Source organism: Neodiprion virginianus, chromosome 2, assembly GCF_021901495.1.
Source record: "Neodiprion virginianus isolate iyNeoVirg1 chromosome 2, iyNeoVirg1.1, whole genome shotgun sequence".
In the NCBI taxonomy this organism is placed as follows: Eukaryota; Metazoa; Arthropoda; class Insecta; order Hymenoptera; family Diprionidae; genus Neodiprion; species Neodiprion virginianus.
This window is the reverse complement of record NC_060878.1, coordinates 6,170,723-6,189,118: the sequence shown is the minus strand read 5'-3', so window position 1 is coordinate 6,189,118 and position 18,396 is coordinate 6,170,723. Positions and strand designations below refer to the sequence as shown.

Below are 18,396 nucleotides of genomic sequence, written 5' to 3'. Positions count from 1 at the left end.
GTTTCATCGCTTCGTTTTCAAGTATTTCGTAGAGTTGAATTCTACGCTGTTAGAAGAGATTTAACTTAACGTGATATCCCAACAGATGCACTTTAAGTTTGTGTTATTTTTTTATACATTTCTGTTAGTTATTACACAATTTTTTTTTCATTTATAACATTTAGGCTGTCATATCAACGTTCAATTCTTAGTTTTTACTTCAATTTTCACTTATTAATATATTGAAAAATTGTTAAATCGACTCAAAAATTTTAGTAGACCGGCTGGGATATTTTTTATCTCATTCTTTTTCTTTCTTATCCAATCGTGTAGTTGAAAACTGACTCGTCGCAAGATTTTTCAAAATGTTCAAAATTCGTTTAATCGAAATACGTAATTAAGAAATATTGATTATTCCAACGTTATTAATCCGTTTATTCAGTTCACCGTTTATAAAACAAGGCTTCGAAATCAATTAAGAATATAGAAAAATCAAAAGAAAAAGAAGGAACGTAATATCGAATTTTCAAACGAGCGAAAATTTGATTCATAGAATTCAAGAATGCGGAAAGTCGAGTTATGAAAAAGTAAGATAATCGAAAAATGAGAATACAGAGTCGTTAGAATCGGTCTCGATAAAATAAAATCGTATAACGATTCCAGATTTTGACCTTTCTATATTTCGTCTTTTCGTACTTCGATTTTCCGTATTTTCCAATTTTCTACACTTGATCTTTATTTGTATATATATACATATTAATGTTTGATAATTTATGGATATTTAAATAATTTGCCGACTCACAGTCAGACCCGAAAATTTTCTCGGATTTTACGGGTTATTCCTCTTATCCGTGAGTTATGGGACACCCTGTAGACGATCTTGTCATGGCGCAGGGTAAAATTGATCTCTACGCGTGGTATGAATGGTGAATGTTTACATTAAAAGCAATAGAGTTGCTGCCTGTACCTTTCAATCATAATAAACCGAGGCTGCATGGCGTTTATCGCGAGCTTGCAAAGCTGCCGTGCATCCAAGTTTCGCTTGGCGTTGACGGACGCGTTTATGCTTCGGGAAAAATCCATAACCTAAATTCAGATCGTTGAACAGACCGCGAGATATTCGAAAGGCGTGCCGTTTTGAAGATTTTTTTTTCACTCTATCTCATCGTAACGTTTCCTTTGAAAGAATTCTTTTATTCTCTGTGAAACTTTCATCGGGTGAAAAATAATCTTCTTTTCTTTTTTTTTTTTTTTTAATACATAATAATTTTACTTCCATGAATCGTTGAAGATTGTTTCGTCAATTCGCAAAATCAATGCAATCGGTAAAAACCGATCCGTCGTTTCGTTTGTTCTGAAGAAACGTAAAAAAGTGGAAGTGAAAAGATTTTTTGAATTTTACTACGTCTTTGACCTTTCACTGATTACAAATCATTTTTAAAATCAGATTTCGGAAATTCAAGACAGTGGATCAGATACGGGGAGCGAAAATTTCAAATTTTCAAATAAATATATGTACATATAAATAATATTCCCGATCACGGATACAAAAACACAAAGAATATTTCGAACGCCAGGATAGTTTCTTCCTTCGCACGAATGAAAATTTATTTTCCTTTATCAAGGAAATTAATCACTCGAAACTTTTTTGAACTAATAATTCACCGGACTCGAAATTGTGTAAATAAACTGGTTTTATTAACGTTCAAATGTTCTGGCATTTGTTTGGCGAGGTTTGTGATGATGTTGAGAATCAAAACTTAGGTCTACAATTCAAGATACAATCGATGTCTCGAAATTTTGGTGAGGATTTTTTTTTTTTTTTTTGTTTCTTACTTAAATAAGTGTTACTTCGATACGCGTATACGAATATAAGCGAACAATTTTTCTATAAAAACAATCAAAGTCTGAATGTTTCAGACATTTCTCAATGGTCCAACGTAATTATATGTTCATAACCTGAATTTGACGAACCATCAAATGTGCGTAAAAACCATCCCCACCAAATTTCTAAAACTCTAATATCAGTTTGCAATTTTTGCAAAAATTCTAGCGACACGCGTTGAAAAGTTACAGTAACGCGTAAAAAAATTACAGATTCTCCGTTCAAGATTCGCATAAAAACACCAAGGAATTAAACACCAATTTTATATTATCTTCTAGAATAATTAAATGTGTTTCATAGAAATGCTTTTGGTAGTTTTTAGATCAAATGACATTGAAATTAATCCAATATCATGAAACTTTTACCGTGTCGCAAAATATTCGCCAAATTCAATTAAATCTTTTAAAAACTGATTCAACGACAAGACAAAAAATGTTCGACTCGTTGTTTCTCTCGATTATCTACGTAAAATGCGAAACTGATATGATTCACGGGCATTTTTTGTTTTTTTTTTTTTTTTCCCGCGACAGTATTTTCAACCCCTGCGCCAAGTTGGGAGGATGGAAAAAAAAAGAAGAAAAAAAAAAAAAAAAAACCAGAATGCAGGAGTAGGAAATGAATTTCCGTTTCCGTTCAGATCCGGGCGTTATAATGGACGATGAATTTTTTTATACGATCGGTAAAATAATTGTTTAATCACGAGCCGAGAAAACTCGATGGCAAAAATAAATTTTCCCGATTCTTGAACGCAACTTTGATTGCACGTTATATGATACGTGTGATGGGAGAAATGTTGAAGAATAAAAAAAAATAATAGACGCCAAAGTTCGTTAGATTCGTTCATTTTTTATTCTTCACTTCCGTTTCCTCTGTTTCTCCTTCGTTTTGACCCTCGTTATAATCGAAAGAAACAAGAAAGGAAGGAAAAAAAAATAAAAAAAAATTAGCGAGGGGGTAAAAGTCGTTAATGACTCTCGTCTCCGCCCCCCAACAAGATGCGGGGATCCGGCAATGACGTTTGCCATCTCCTCGCCAAGGGGGTGTCGGGCTGATTGATCTTTTTTCCCCGGATCGTTATAAATCACGATTTAGGGTCAGGGATTCTGTCGCTGAAGGAAACGCCGAAGACAAAGTGTAGCAGATCTATGAATCGGCCGCTTCGGCAGATGATATCGTTTTACAGGCGTAACGCGGGGATGAAACAGAGAATGAATAATAAGTCGAGTGTTCGATAGAAATTCTTATAAATATGTGCAGGAGAAACTTTGCAGGATCGGTGAACGAAAAAAAGCAATACGTATAAAATTTCGTGTATAATATTTAAGGGGTTATTTGTATCCGGTCGGGATTTTCCAAAAATCGATTTTTTTTTTTTTTTGTAACTTCATTTTTATAACGTACATATGTTCAGGTATATAGGCAAAAAAATTCACGTCGATCCGACAAATATCCTCAAAGTTACGCGCATATTTGTAAAGTCGTCCCAGCGGCGTGTAAAGTGATTTTGAAACTTTGAACGCGTTTTTTGCGAAACCATGTTTTCAAAGTCGGCGAGCAAGAGATTTCTCGGAAGCGGCTGAACCGACGAGTCTCGAACTTTTACACAAGCTTTACGAATATATTTTTCAGTCCTTGATCGAAGGTTTTTTCTGACCGATAAATATCTTGCATTTTATAAACAAATTAAGGCGAAAATTATTCTGTGAAATGGGATTTTTTTTTCTTCCGAGTAGCCTCTTTTTTGTTAAAAATTGATATTTTATTCATTTCTTCGATCAAAGACGACATCATACCTTACATTGACTAAATTTGTTTTGTTTTTTTAGTTTAATAAGACCCCCTTTCTTTAGCGGTGCTAACGAAGATCGGTTATACGAGCTTTGAGAAACATTGTTTATACAAATATATAACTACATAAATTTTTACGTAAACAAATTGATACGTGTCTTAGTGAAAAGTCGTTGAAAAATGGTTTGTTCTCGATCTCCCGACTGGATATAACCCCTCAAGTACCAGTAATTAAAACATCCAACGTAAACAAACTTTGCGAAACCGTCCGACGTTTTTTCACCGTTCATGTGGTTGCAATGACTTACGACATGTGTACAACAAGGTAGAAACGCGACGGTGAAGCCGAAAGCAGGCTTCCGGTATCTCGTAGGCGAGAGAACTACCGATAGAGGCAAAAGAGGTTCGACGTTACGGCAAAAAAGACACGTGAGAGGTTGGCGGGTGGCTGGAGAACCGACGCGCAGAAGCAAAGTCAGACGGCGAATCTAGATAGGCGACATGCAGAAGGGACGCCGTGCCAAAGGCAGTCTGGTGCCACCTACAAACCGGGAGGTCACTCGGTTAGACGGTGAGGAAATAATACCGTAAGGTCTGTGTTACCAAGGTGTCCTCGTCTTCCACAATTCCTTGGATATACTGACGGATTTCGAAAAAGTTCCGACTTGAAATCAGATACCGGTAGAGACTTGTTTCAAACTCCGAAACTGTCATCGACGTGAAAGGGATGATCATTTTTTTTCATCCACGAGCTGTAAGGAACAATTGTACGTGAAGACGGATTTTCAGACGAACATGGAACGCGAAATGTATGAACGTACCGGGAAAACTTGAAGTGCGGTGTGAAATCCTGATAAGGAAATTAAGTGAAAGACACCTTTGCGTTTCTTCGTTGAAGTAATAATAATAATAATAATATTAATAATAATAATACGACAACAAGGATAACAACGATAATATAAACAACAATACGTACGTACGCAATACGCGAATTCGTATTCCTATCGTACATTAATCTTTTCTATTCTTTGTTTTTCTTCTTTCAAAACCATTTATCAAACTGTGAGTAACATCGAGCAGACACTCTTTAAATTCGCGAGAGTAGAAGAAGAGATTCCACGAGCTACTGAAACAAGCGTGAGGCTTCCATTAATCCTCAAAACATTTCCTGAAGCTTACCTTTTTCGCCGAGTGTTCTTTTTTTTTTTTCCTACCCTCTCTACGTTTCTTTTATCTCTGTCTGTTTTTTTTTTTTTTTTACTCCACTCCCGGGCTTTCCGTAAAGCTCACCAAACTCCCGTGATACATGGCTTAGCCTACGGTGTAGTAATCTTTAACACCCTTCAACATCGCGTTGGAACACGTCGAAAGTTGTACGAATTCGTGTATCTAACCGAAATCTTGTCTCGGTGAGAAATTTCTGAATTTTTGCGTTTCTGTTTTTTTCTTTGACATCATATTTCGATCGGCGATTCGAAAGGAGATTGGATAAAAGGAGAACGCGAGTGAAGTGGCTGATTGCCAGTAAAGAGTTCTCCAAGTCGGGAAAATCTTCAAAGGTTGTCAACCCCCTCTACCTTGTGTCGTCGTTTCAACGTTTCATTGATCACTGAAAAAAAAACGGCCGATCAACAAACGGATGCGATTTTTTTTCTTTTTTTTTTCATTTTGCAGCCGTATATAAGATAAACCTATGCTTGGATTCGGTTACCATTGTGCGTACATATCGACCTTCGAACGGTGAACAAAACGGAAACATGAACTCGCGCAACCCTCGAAGTGAAAATTGATCGATGAGAATGTGTCGTATTTCAAAATGAAAAAGTAGGAAAAGTTTTTTCCTTAACGCGGATGTCAATTATTGAGGTCAGTTTCAGTAGTCGAAAATTTTTTGCCAAAGTACAAAACGACGTTCGAGTTTGGTATTCCAAAATCTCGCGGCGGTAATTCCTTGGCAAGAATTCGGATATATCCCACCGCTGCCACCAATATTTCGTTCAACAAGTGGTTTTGCTGTGAGAACGTCGAGCAGTCCATCTCGCTCACTCTCTCTCCCTCTATCTGGTTTCGACGATAATGCCGAGAAGACATCGAGAAGGGTGGTAGAATAAAATAAACGGAAAACAAGCACAACAATACAAAAAAATTTTTAAAAATGAACGACACGAACGTGACGAGCGGGATTTTCCCGATAGATGAAACGGAGCAGCTTGAGCCTGACCTGGCCGAAGTGGTTATACACCGTATCCAGATGTACTACACACCGGTTCTCGTGTACCTCGGAGCCCTCGGTAACTGTCTGTCGGTCTGCGTGTTCTTCAATTCAAAACTACGGAAACTGTCGTCGAGTTTCTACCTGGCAGCACTGGCGATAAGCGACACGGGTTTCCTGGTCTCGCTGTTCGTCGTGTGGTTAAACATGGTCGACGTCGGTCTGTTCAACCGTCAGGGTTTCTGCCAGTTCTTCATCTTCTTAACGACCCTCTGCAGCTTCCTGAGCGTTTGGTTCGTCGTGGCGTTCACCGTTGAGAGATTCGTCGCCGTCCAGTATCCGCTCCGTCGGCAATCCATGTGCACGGTGACCAGAGCCAAGGCCGTGTTGGTGGGTCTCACGGTTCTCGGAGTGACGTTGTGCAGTCCTGTTCTTTGGTTCTCGAGCCCCCAGCCACCGACCGAAAAGCACAACGTGACCCTCTGCAACCTCGCCGAGGAATGGGAGGAGTGGGCGAACGTTTTCAACGTAGCTGACACCGTCCTGACGTTCATACTACCGTTCTCCGTAATCGTGGTTCTTAACTCGTTGATCGCCAGGGCCGTTTGGCGACTCGCCGGCGTTCGCCGGACCATGACGGTCACCGGAAGACGAGTAAAGAGGCCCCAGATGTCCAACGGACAGAATCAAAGACCCGCCACTTCTCAGACAAAGGTCACCAAGATGCTGCTCGTTGTGTCGACGGCGTTTCTTTGCTTCAATCTTCCCGCCTATGTTATGCGGCTCTACGCCTTCTTCGGGGTAATTATTCATCGTTGAATCGTCCATGCTTTTATGTATTGTAAATATAAATCGAGTGTTCCAGTTGTTGACATTTTGTGGTTGGAGCTGTTTGATTTTCAGTTAGAAAATTACAAGATAAGTAAATTTGCAGTGTTTACAAATTCACAATTTTTGCCGACAATTTTTAACTTTGGAAAATCAAAGGTTCGATAATTGGGTCTAAACGTGTCAATAACTGGTACGCTTACCTTGAAAATTCTCTGTACGTAAGACCCTGAGAGTTTTTGTCGACTAATTCATCACCTCTTCACACTTCTTACTTCTACTTTGGGACTTTACGTTATCTACAGGATTTTCTTCGCCGCGCTTCTGTACGATCACTCGGAAAATATCGATGAAAAGATGAAAAACAAATACGACATTCGGCTAAACAATTTTCTAATCAACATACCGCGAGCACGATCATCGAAAACCTTATCGTTTCCCGATGATTGGAGAGATTCGATGCTCCGCAGGATGGAATTAAGAAAGTGTCATCAAACACTGTCGATCATTGTCAAAAACAAAAACAACGATCAATTTTCGGAAACTTCTTTACCCGTCGAATCGAGTCGCAGTCGAAGAAAATCTTTATCCCCGTAACAAAAAAAAATGTATCACCTGTTTCGAATGTTTTATAACTTCGAAAAAATCTTTCTACACTCTTTGTAACTATCGTAGTGACTTTGTATCAACGCTGACTTGACTTGATATCATTTTTTCTCATCAATCGACTAGTAAAAATAACTGTTCTTTTCTCTTTCTCTCTCTCTCTCTCTGATACAAAATGTTCCCTTTGCACTCTGTATTTATCTCCTCGTCAGAGAATTCAGACTTCATTCAACTCCAAACTGCGAAACATTTTCCAATAAATCATCAATCTTTTCGTGCCATGTTATTATCCGTTATAACCACAACCAATCCCGTTAACCGAATATATTCTAGATGAAAATTATACAGATTATCGATCGGCACAAAGTGATTAAATCGAAACCAAGCATCACTGTTGATTCTACGAAGTCAAGTTTGAGGCCAAAGCACTCAACAATCACATTTTCATTCCCAAGCATTAGACGTGACGATGAATTTACGTCCGTGGCGATTTCAGTTGTTGCCAATTTTCAAACAGCGAGGAAATAGATCACGCTGTTTAACAATGGCTTAGGCGGCTCGGATTTGACTTGCGTACATTTTGTAGCAGGTTTTGATCTGAAGCTTGGGCTAATTTGTAAATTGTTAAACTAATTCCTGGGCGCATTTTTTTTTTACGTGTTAGAAAAATATAAAAGGGATACCGAAATATTCCTCTTATGTAAATCGTATACATGTATAAATGGCGGGAGAAAGAGAAAGAGAAAGAGAGAGGGAGAGAGACAGAGAGTCGTTCATTTGTAAAAACATCCCTCCCTTCTCGAATCACTCCATTAATCTTCCTTTACGATTCAATACCGAATTGATAAATTGTCAAAGGATGTACGACGTAGGGAACATCTTGAAACGCGTTCTGCTCTCCTCCCGATAATAAAATGAGGTTTATTCGCGACACCGTTTTTTCTTCATTTCTTTCGTCTTCTTCCGTTTTGCTTACCAAAACATGATCAGATATTTATTGCATGCTCAATTCGCATTCCGCGAATGAAACATATATATACATATTTATATAGATATATATATATTATACAAAAAGGTGTAAACTCAAGTTCAGTTTTGATAAGATAACTTATCGAGTTGAATTAAAATCCGATTATAACATCTGTATTTGCAAAACTATAACGACGAAGAAAAAGGCTAATTTGCTTTGCGTTATCGCATTTGCAATTCCTGATAACCCGTAAGTTTGACTTTTGTATACATGATGAAAAAAAATCAGTGTATACGTATTTCTTCTACTTTTTTTTTTTATTTCCATTTTCTTTATCTTTCTCTCTCTCGCTCTCTTTTTATAGAAAGCCGCACGCTTCGGTCGGCTTTAAAGTAGCAAATCGTAGAACCTCTTTAAAGTTTTTTTTTTTTGTTTTTTTTCGTCACACCGTTTTCTTATCAACGTCTGCGAACCGAATGAAATCGAAAAGAAGAATTACCAGACTCTCGCCGGTTTTGCCATACTGTTCAAAAATAATAACACACTTGAACGATGCGTCCGAGTTAGATCGATAAATATTTCAGCTGCTGAGGTACGATATGAGAGAAGATTGTTGTTTAAAACAAAAATTCTCCACATTATGCGGCAACGACGAAAATAATATATATATCCAAACGGTTCGATTGTCGAGCAGTCACGGTTCGTGAAACCGAAAAATTGCAAAAGTTTCTCTTGCAGATTAAACGAAGGTAAAATTGATCCAACGAAAGGATCGGTCAGACCTTTCGAACGATCGTCAAGTAGCTGCGTAAGGATGTTAAAAAAAATTTTTTTACACATGTATATAAAAAAAAATAACGCTGCAGTATGAAAAAATCCGAGCAAAGGATTATTTACCGTGTACCTATATACATAAGTGAGTTACAATTTTGTCGCTGTTGAAAACTACACGGTTTTGTTTAATTTGACTTTTTTTTTTTTTTTTTCTTCGCTTTGTTTCTATTCTTTTTTCACCTTCTCCTTATTTTCGTTTCGTTGTCAGTCGGAAAGCATCTCAGACACGGCTTGGAAGAAAAATGTTACAATTAGCACAGTTTGGGCAAGAGTGACGAATCAGCCCTTTGACGGAGGTAACTTTCACGAATAAGTAAATGACTACTTCGCCAATTTGTCTAGTCCTACGTGATGAAAAACAATGCCTATATATGCGTATAACTAGGAGGCAGACTGCGGGAATGAATCTTTTTTCGTAATAATTACATTATTCACCGTTCGTGTCGTTTGGGTAAACGGTGTGAGGTTATCATGGTCAGAAGTACGGTGTTAAAAGCTAGGAAACGTGAAACGAGTAATTTCCTGCATCGAGTATAATTATGTACGTGATACGCGTGCCCGCGCATAGCTTAAAACTTTCAAGTTCCTCGCTTGTAAATCGAGACACCGTACTCTGCGAAATCGGTTTTAAAATTCTCGCGTAATCAATCACAGCTCCTAATCGCCAACGCAAACCCAACTTGAAAGGATTAAATTTTACACACATTATGCTGACAACCATAGTTGATGATCGATAATTTTTGCGTTGTTAAATTACGAGATAGTAGCGTGTAGATTGTTGTATTAGTCAAGTTTAGAAGAGAAAAAAAAAAAGGGAAGAAGATGAAGAATCGTATGCAACGATGATTTTCCCGAAACAAACAATTTATGAAAGAAAGTAATAAAACCATTGGCTCAAGATATTGAGGGTACAAATTTTTTCATTGTCTTTCACTTGGAATCATTGTGAAACAGTGAAAAATCTAGCATATTCGTATGATATCGTTCCAAGTTGAGTCATAGGCGTAAGTATTCTTACCACATATTTTTTGTATATTTAGTTTACTTTGAAAAAATATTTCTTTGGGTTTCGTTGCGATTTCCGACGGTATACTGATAAGTTTTCAATAACCGAGAGTAATTGTTGCGATATAAAGTAAATTGTTTTGTTAGAAACAAATTGATTTCGTTTTAAAACCACATAATTCATCATCGATTTACCGTCGCAAATTCTTCTTTTTTGTATTATCAGAAAAATATCTTGTAATATAATTGACGTAAAGAAAAAAAAAAGAAATGGTCAAATGATTTGAAACTCACCGATCTGTTGAATGATTTAAAAATTGAAAATTCATTTCATAAAAAAAAAAATAAAAATAAATAATAATGCAATCGTTGCGTATACGCACATCGGACTTTCCCCAACTTCGTGACCTCGGAAAAGGAAAGTCATCAGCGCGTGATATAATTAGCAGGAAATTAGCTGGCACGAAGTTATAACGCAGAGCCTACTTCATCCACCTAAAACAATTAAACCCGGCAACGTTCAAGCCGACAAAATTGCCGACGTGTCAACCGTTGGAATAATATTTACAACGACGATTCCGGCAACTTTAACGCGTGCCCTGAAAAGGTAGCGAATACATACGTATATACGTATGTGTGTATGTGTACACTGAGAACGATTTCGTTTCTCACGGTAACTAGAAAAATTCATTAAATCGGGTATCGTTATGAAAAACTGTTTGAACATTGTTGTACACACATGTACGTATATCATTCAATTGTAAAGGGTGCAGTGTGTGAGAAAAAAGAAGCGAAAGAAAAAAATTCAAACAAACTCAAGGTACAAAAATACCAAACTTCCAACAAGTTGCCAATTTCGTAGAAGGTACGCGAATTTTTTTTTATTTTGTTTTTCACCTTCATTTCACTCCAAAAAAAAAAAAAAAAAAAAACAAATGAAAAACCTTTGAAACTTTTAGAGAACTAAAAATGTTTGTTGCATACTTGAGGAAAATTTATGGTTCGAAAAAAGAAAATAGGGAAAAGGAAACAAATACGCCTAAAAATTGTACATGTTGTGCTAATTAAATGAAAAATTTGACTGCGCGTAGACCTGATTTATTATACATGCAGGCATAACGTGAGCGTGAAATTTTAACCGCAACAAGCTTTCCCATTATCGCAGATTCCATGTGTATATTATAACCCATATTATACCTGATCCGGGGCTTAAGTAAATCAGGTTTCGGCCAGACTTCCGAGATTCTATCGAGCAGCGTACATTTAAACAGCTCCAAGCCCCTCTGCAACCCTCGCGAATTATTAAATCTAAACTCGGCGAAAGTTTCGAGGTGAGCTTGAGAACTTGAAGGAGAACTTTTCGCTTCGAGTGAGAAAAAAATTTTAACCAAGAATCCGGGAGAGAAGAGAAGGAAAGAGAATAAAAAAAAAATAGAACAACGAGAATTTTATACATCATAGAAATTGTGGCTTAAGAAATTTTTTTCTTTTCATTTCTCTCTCTCTCTCTCTATCTCTCTATTTCCTTCCGTTCACTTTTCAACTCGGAATAAGAAAATCGTAACAATTCGGGAGAATAAGTGTAGGTTGATAATTCAATGTTCCAACTTATTACATATCATCTTTATCATTCTTTAATCGAATATGAAGAAAAAGACGACTAATAAAAAGAGAGAGAAGAAATTGTGATGTGAACGTTTGAATCGAGCACAAGACGTGTATATAATACGTTATAAACAGCGACGATAAGCTTGGCGAGATAAACATTAATTCGTATTTGTTCTAGTTTTAAACCTTGCGTAAGCTGACGTTGTTGCACAATAATCTGTATTAATATAGGCGGTTTTAGTTAAACAAATCGCCCTCGTGACTGCAGTTCAAAAGTCGAATAATACATATTATCATAACACTTGTTTTATGAGAATGTTAAAGTAAATTATAATAATATGTACAGTATATTCTACACGCGGAGAGATGAGATAAACATATTTCGTTAGAATCTTCCGAAATAATACCGAGGACGGAGCCATGGATCACCATTTTCAACGTTTCACCGACAAACGTTTACTTCTTACTTCTTACTACTTTTTCCAAATAAACGATTATGTTTTTCCTACTTTACGTATTTATTTTTTAAGAAACAATTTTTTTTTTTCTAATTCTTCTTCAAAAGCTTTTTTATTCGGATGCCAAGTTCTATCAATTTCAGATCTTGCATTCGACCGTTTTTGAGATAATCGCGGTAGTTTCTCGAACAAACCGACAGACTCTTCCCTTTTCACGGATGTGATGAAAACCATTCCGAAAAAACTGTTTTTCCGACATGTTTCAATTCAATTTCCATTACATAGGTTATATTCGTATTCTGCTAATAAATACTACATTGTTTAACAAGGAGGCAAATTCGGTATTTTCGGGCCGAGCGTAATTTTTCGATACGAGTCGTAGCCGAGCCGAAGACGAATATTGCAAATACGCGAGGCGAAAAAACAGTCACACGATTCTTTATACAACAAGAGTACGTTACGCGTTTTTTTCTCTAAGCACGAAATTGAGGTTAGGGTCGCGTAATGTCAGATTTTTTGGCGAAATCGCATGCGCGCAGTGCGGAAAAGACCGTTTTCAACTCCTAGGACTAAAAAGTGGTATTTTCCGTACTCCGCGCATGCGCACTCGCAGACTCACTCTACCGTCATAGAAACGGGTACTTTCCGCACGGAAAGCGCGTAAAACATGCTCGCGTTGTATATATATATATATAAAGAAAGAAAAAAAAATCGTCTTATTTCTCACAGGTTTCTTGTCATAGTAATAATAACAACAATAATAATAGCAACAATAGCATAATTTGCGAACCGCACGGAACAAGGTGCGAAATTACTAAACCCTAAGGACCGGTGGGCCGTGCTAATCAAATTCATCGGAAGACTGTCAAAGTTTTGAATAGGTATACCGATGGACGGTCAGACGTTCGAAAGGGTCCACTAGCCGACTGTATACGTATTACCGAGAGCAAGGGCTCGGTATTTTCCTCTCGAGCAAGCGTGGGCGGCGGTGGCTGAGGAAAATTCAATTTGGGCCCCCCTTCTATATACCGTTGGGAGTTTAAATCATGTAAGGTAACAAGGGGCTGGCAGAGTGAGGGAGGAAGGGAGCTCTTCGGTTATTCATAAAAACATTTCCCAATAAGCCGGGACGTGTATCGTATGAGATGGCCAACATATATATATATTATATATTATATTATATATATACATATAGATATATGAGAGTCAAAGTGAAAGAGGCACTCTTATCTTCAATGATACGGACAGATATCAGAGCTACGGAAGTAGGCACAGTATGGACGGAGAAATAATTTCGTATTTCGTACAAATCGCGAGTCACGAGAGAAACGGACCGGTAAATAAGTAGGTGCGTGAGGTTGAGCGTTTTTTCTTTTTTTTTATTTTTTTTCATGAATTCAGAAACTTGATCCAAGGGCAATACGATGACGCTGAATGAAATGGTGACGGTAGTTTTTCGATCAACCACTGAGATCGTTGTTTGGAAAGAAAAAAAGGGTTGAACCGTTCGATTCGATACCAAATAACTTTATCAAAAGATATGTCTCGAACGAAATGTTGTTGGGGTGAGAAAAAAATAAACGTAAAAAAAGTATCTTACGTTCATCTTCGAATCTTCAAAAGTAAGGGAGAAGAAAAACGAAAAGTCATTAAAATGGAGGGAGAGGGGGGTTGAAACCTCAAAGTTTTTATTCAAACCGTAAATTTTCATCCGGGACACTTTTTTTACGATTCTCGCTTATTTTTTTTTTTTTTTTTTTTTTCTGTCCCCAACAACTTTAGTTCGATATATTTTTTGACAAAGTTATTAGGCTCCGAATTAAACGGTTTGACCATTTTTTTTACAACGATCTCAAGGGTATATTGTAAAATTACTATCAACATTTGATTCAGCGTTTTAATTCCGGATTCATACCCAAAAAATGACTATCTTTCGATTTTTTGGCTCGCCTAAAAGAAGATAAATCGTCCGAATATAACAATATCCGAACATTACGCTAAATTTTTACAGAAGTCAGACGGATCGACAACGATCTGAAAAAAAGATTGGATAATCGGAACGTTTATCGGAACGAGATTTGTTGCAACTCCAGAGGAATTTTCGCTTTTTTTTTCGATTATTACGTCGATTACGTTACAACGTTTTCGAGCCAAAAATCATCTCGATGAGCATTCGACGGACCTTAAATTCTGACGTATAATTATAATTCTTGAGAAACCATCTGCTCTACCGTATTTATACAAATCTATTTTTATCCCCGTCAGGAGTCAACGATTCGTCAAGTTTATTTCAGACAATCTCTGAAGATCCATATTGCGAAGAAAATAAATAAACAATACCCAAGAACATCGGACCGAAATCAAGCCCGCCAAAAACAAGTTTTTCCCCCGTCATCTCGAAATTACCGATCGCGTAAAACTTTTCCCCAAAATAATTACGTGGCGTTGAAATTGAGTGTTTCAAAGCAACGGATCTTTCTCCTGGATCACCGATACTCAACTTTGTTCGATAAAAATTTAACCGAACGACGAACTTTGGGCTTAGTTTGTTCGTGAGGCTGAAGGTTGGTAACTTTAACGTAACGAAACGTTTAGGGGAAAAAAAAAATTACCATTTTTCAAGTATTACAGTGACTCTGAAGTAGTCAAGTTTTCAAAATATGAAAACAAATTTCATACATCGTTTCCTGCAACTCTGTAACAACGATTTTCCGAAACGTTAATCGTTAAAATAACGTTGCCAACTTCAGCCTCGCTTTTCTTTCCGTAAATTTTTTTTATCCGACTGTATTTTTACGTGCGTACTTTTACAGAGACCCTCGGTATCGTCGCAGGTTTACTTTTCATCTAGGCAACTACGCGTACACGCGTAAACCAATATGCGAAAGTTGAACGTGGTTCGAAACGCGGGGCGTGAGCGGAAAAAAAAAAAACGAGAAAAAAAAGTTACATCAAGGAATAAACCGATGCAGAAACAATGAAAAGTTTTACTTTGTACTTTACGCGTCGCGTCCCTGCTTTCGACCTCCTTCGGTAATTAATTATCACACGGTTGAGCGAGCCAGTGATTTATTTTTCCTTACAAGTATATAAACCCATCATTTTTCCTTCGGCGTCTTTTTCTTTTTTTTTTTTTTTTATTTTTTTTTTTTCAAACGAAATTGTCATACTTTCTTCTTCAACTATTCTGAGAACGAGTGAACGTTTCGCATCAACGAGTGCAGAGGAACAAGAAAAAAAAGAAAAGAAAAGCAAAAACACTGTAAATTCTGGTGAACAAAGTAAAGGGAAGTAAAAAAAAAAACAAAAAACGGCAAATTTCGAAAAATTTATCGCAACTGTATCTCGAGTCTCGGGATGGATGAAGAAAGTTTGACAAGACGATGTTGGTAGTTTGCGATAATCGAGCGACTGGCAATTTACCTTTGATTACCAATCACGCGTTCCTAACAGAGAAACAAAGTTAACGTTAAACGTTTCAGAAGTTGTATCGAATCTCTCCGCACACCGACAATAAATTACGAGTTATTGACTTTTGTTTTTTTTTTTTTTTTTTTTCTTTTATACAATGTTTCTTTCCTCTTTCTTTTTTACAGTCACTTCCCCCCCCCCCCCCCCCCCCCCCAGCTTCTCTCCGTATTCCGCGCTAAGCGCAAACGCACACGCACACGCGATGACGACGATTGGGACAATTAGTATCTTTCAACCCTTCGGGAACACGTTGAAACGATCATGGAACTCGAGCTTGTAAAGCTAAGCGTATTGTTTATTATTGTACAAAAGGCTACGAGAATGGCTTAATTGCGATTACCCTTTTAGCTGGTTGAGTGCGAAATCTGGTATCACGTAACAGCTTCTGGTATAATTCAATGGCCTGCAAACGTTTCGTATATTTGTATACGGTTACAGAGCTGAGAAGACCGCGTTTGCCGTGGCATTGTTTAAAGTCGGTCTAAATTCGAGACGAATTCGTCGACTAAAAAAAAAAAAAAACATCGAAATACTTTTCGTCGAGATTAAGAAAACTTTTATTTGTAATATCGTTGTTTCCTACTCTTGTGTATTTTGGATGAAAAAAAAAAAAAAGTATCGATTTTTGGCCAAATCGATCTTTGACCTCTTATTACAAAAATTATTAACCGTCGAAAAATTTTCATTTTCTAACCGCGTACGAGAAGAAAAAAGAATAATCGAAAAATCAAAAAAGGACTCGACATACTTTACGATCTTCGGGTACCTGCAAAACACTTTCGCTACCTTCAACTTTTCTCCGATTCCCTGTAAACTTATCGATATAAAATGCATTGGACGCGGTTTAAATTCAGCAAAACTTATAATAGACTGCTGCCAATCATGCGAGATGTCGAAGGACATGTCATAAATTTCCAATGTAACTCGATACTGGGAGGTTGAATTTTCTTTCCATCGTATATTCGCAAAAGTAAGTGTGCGTACATGAATCGTCACGTGCGTGTATGTATACATATATATATGTATGTATACATGTATTCTTTTCAATAAAAAAAGAAAAATATATATATATATATATATATATATGTATAAAAAGAAAAATAATACCTTTTCGTATCAACGCATCAATTCAACACTGAATAACACTTCGTTTGGGGTTTTCCAACCGAACAGTTTCAAATCGCAATAACCGTCCCCCCCTCCCTCCTCCTCTTTCTTCCAACGGCTAGAAATGTATTCGATCAACAATTCGAAGTTGGGAATTTGCAATTTATCAGACATCGCTGTAACCGGCGTGATATACCCTTATAAACTCGTCTTCTTGTCTCGTTCTTTTTTGCTTTTTTTTTTTCTTTTACTTATCTCAACTCCTTCGAGTTTCCTCCGAGAGAAAAGTGTTCGACGAGCGTGTATAAAGAAAATGAGAAATCGGGATGAAACGGCTGATCGATTTTTCTTTTTTTCCTTCCATCGTAGGAAATTTCTTTTCGCTGGACTTGCATACACATGTTATAAATACGTATGTAGATAAATATACATCTAAGAGAGAGAGAGAGAAGGTATTTCCTACGAAACGCAAAAATTGCGACAAGAATATCATCGTCATTTTCAAATCACGCTTCACGTATAATATTACATTAATTACATACCTATGCGTAGATTTACATGAATAATATTTCGGGTGTTAATTTTTATTAACAATTCTGTCAGCCGTACGAGCTCGATGAATATAAAATAAGATTATGAATAATTTTTTTTCATTCATAAATTTGTTTTTTTTTTTTATCATCGACTATCGTCAAGGTGAACAATTCGTTATTATTGTTATTATATAAAACGCTGATGTTATTATAACTGTTTTGAAAGTTGAAGGGCGAAGAAAAACTTGCGATTATATCGCGATCGAAATTGTTTGGAGTAAATGTGAAAGATTGACTTAAAAAACGAAACAACAACATTTAAACAAAAAAAAAAAAAAAAGAACAAACGACAAAAGATTAAAAACGTGATCAAAAAATCTGTTCCCTTGGAGGGAAATTATTCTTATTATTATTATTATCGTTATTATATCCAGAAGTCACGAGGATAGCGATCATTTTCAATAAACAACCAATTCTCCCTGCACTCCGTGTATTTTTTTACTTTATTTATTATACTTTTTAAGCAGACTAATGGAACAGGTTTAATCAAAGAGCTTCCGCAGCATCCGCTGGGAGTTCATACAACAATTTATCATTGCGCCACGGTTCATTTCTCATTTCTCAGATACATATATATATATATTTTTCCTTCCCCTCCGAGTTTCTTTTCTTTATTATTATTCGTTTAATGTTTTTTAATTTAATTTTTTTCTTCTTCTCTCTCTCTCTCTCTCGCTTTCAATTACGAACAGATTTGCGATCGCAATTTTTTACCGCAGCGTTTTCCGCGATTATTCCCGTGATTGTACGCGAATGAATTTAAAAAGAGAAATAGAGCCGCTTTGATATCGATTCGCGATCCGAAAAGGACGCAAAAAAAAAAATAAAGATAAATAAAATTCGATTCGTCTCGTTGAAAATTAATAAATTACAAAAACTTTACTGCTGTTTAAAATTTACAAAGTTCAGGTGCAATTTCATTCGCAAGTAAAACTATACTTAATGCAATCGTCGTGATTTCTAAATCTACTTATTCAATTTCTATAAAGTGAATTTGAAATGCAAGAAAAAATATTCGTCACACTGCGATAGTAATTTATATTAAACATTAT

General features: G+C 36.7%; 2 protein-coding genes across 9 annotated transcripts in view; one reads left to right on the top strand and one right to left on the bottom strand.

The window, feature by feature from the left end:
- Nucleotides 1-18,396, bottom strand: part of LOC124296884 (protein furry) — a 106,848-nt gene that overhangs the window by 29,215 nt on the left and 59,237 nt on the right. The gene's annotated exons all lie outside the window — the stretch shown is intronic.
- The window catches only part of LOC124296886 (neuropeptides capa receptor), a 29,609-nt gene continuing 16,483 nt past the window's right edge, over nt 5,271-18,396 (top strand). The window contains exon 1 of the mRNA XM_046747278.1: nt 5,271-6,665. Within this exon, the coding sequence (XP_046603234.1) occupies nt 5,808-6,665 (858 nt within the window). The 5' untranslated portion in view covers nt 5,271-5,807. The remainder of the gene's footprint in view (nt 6,666-18,396) is intronic.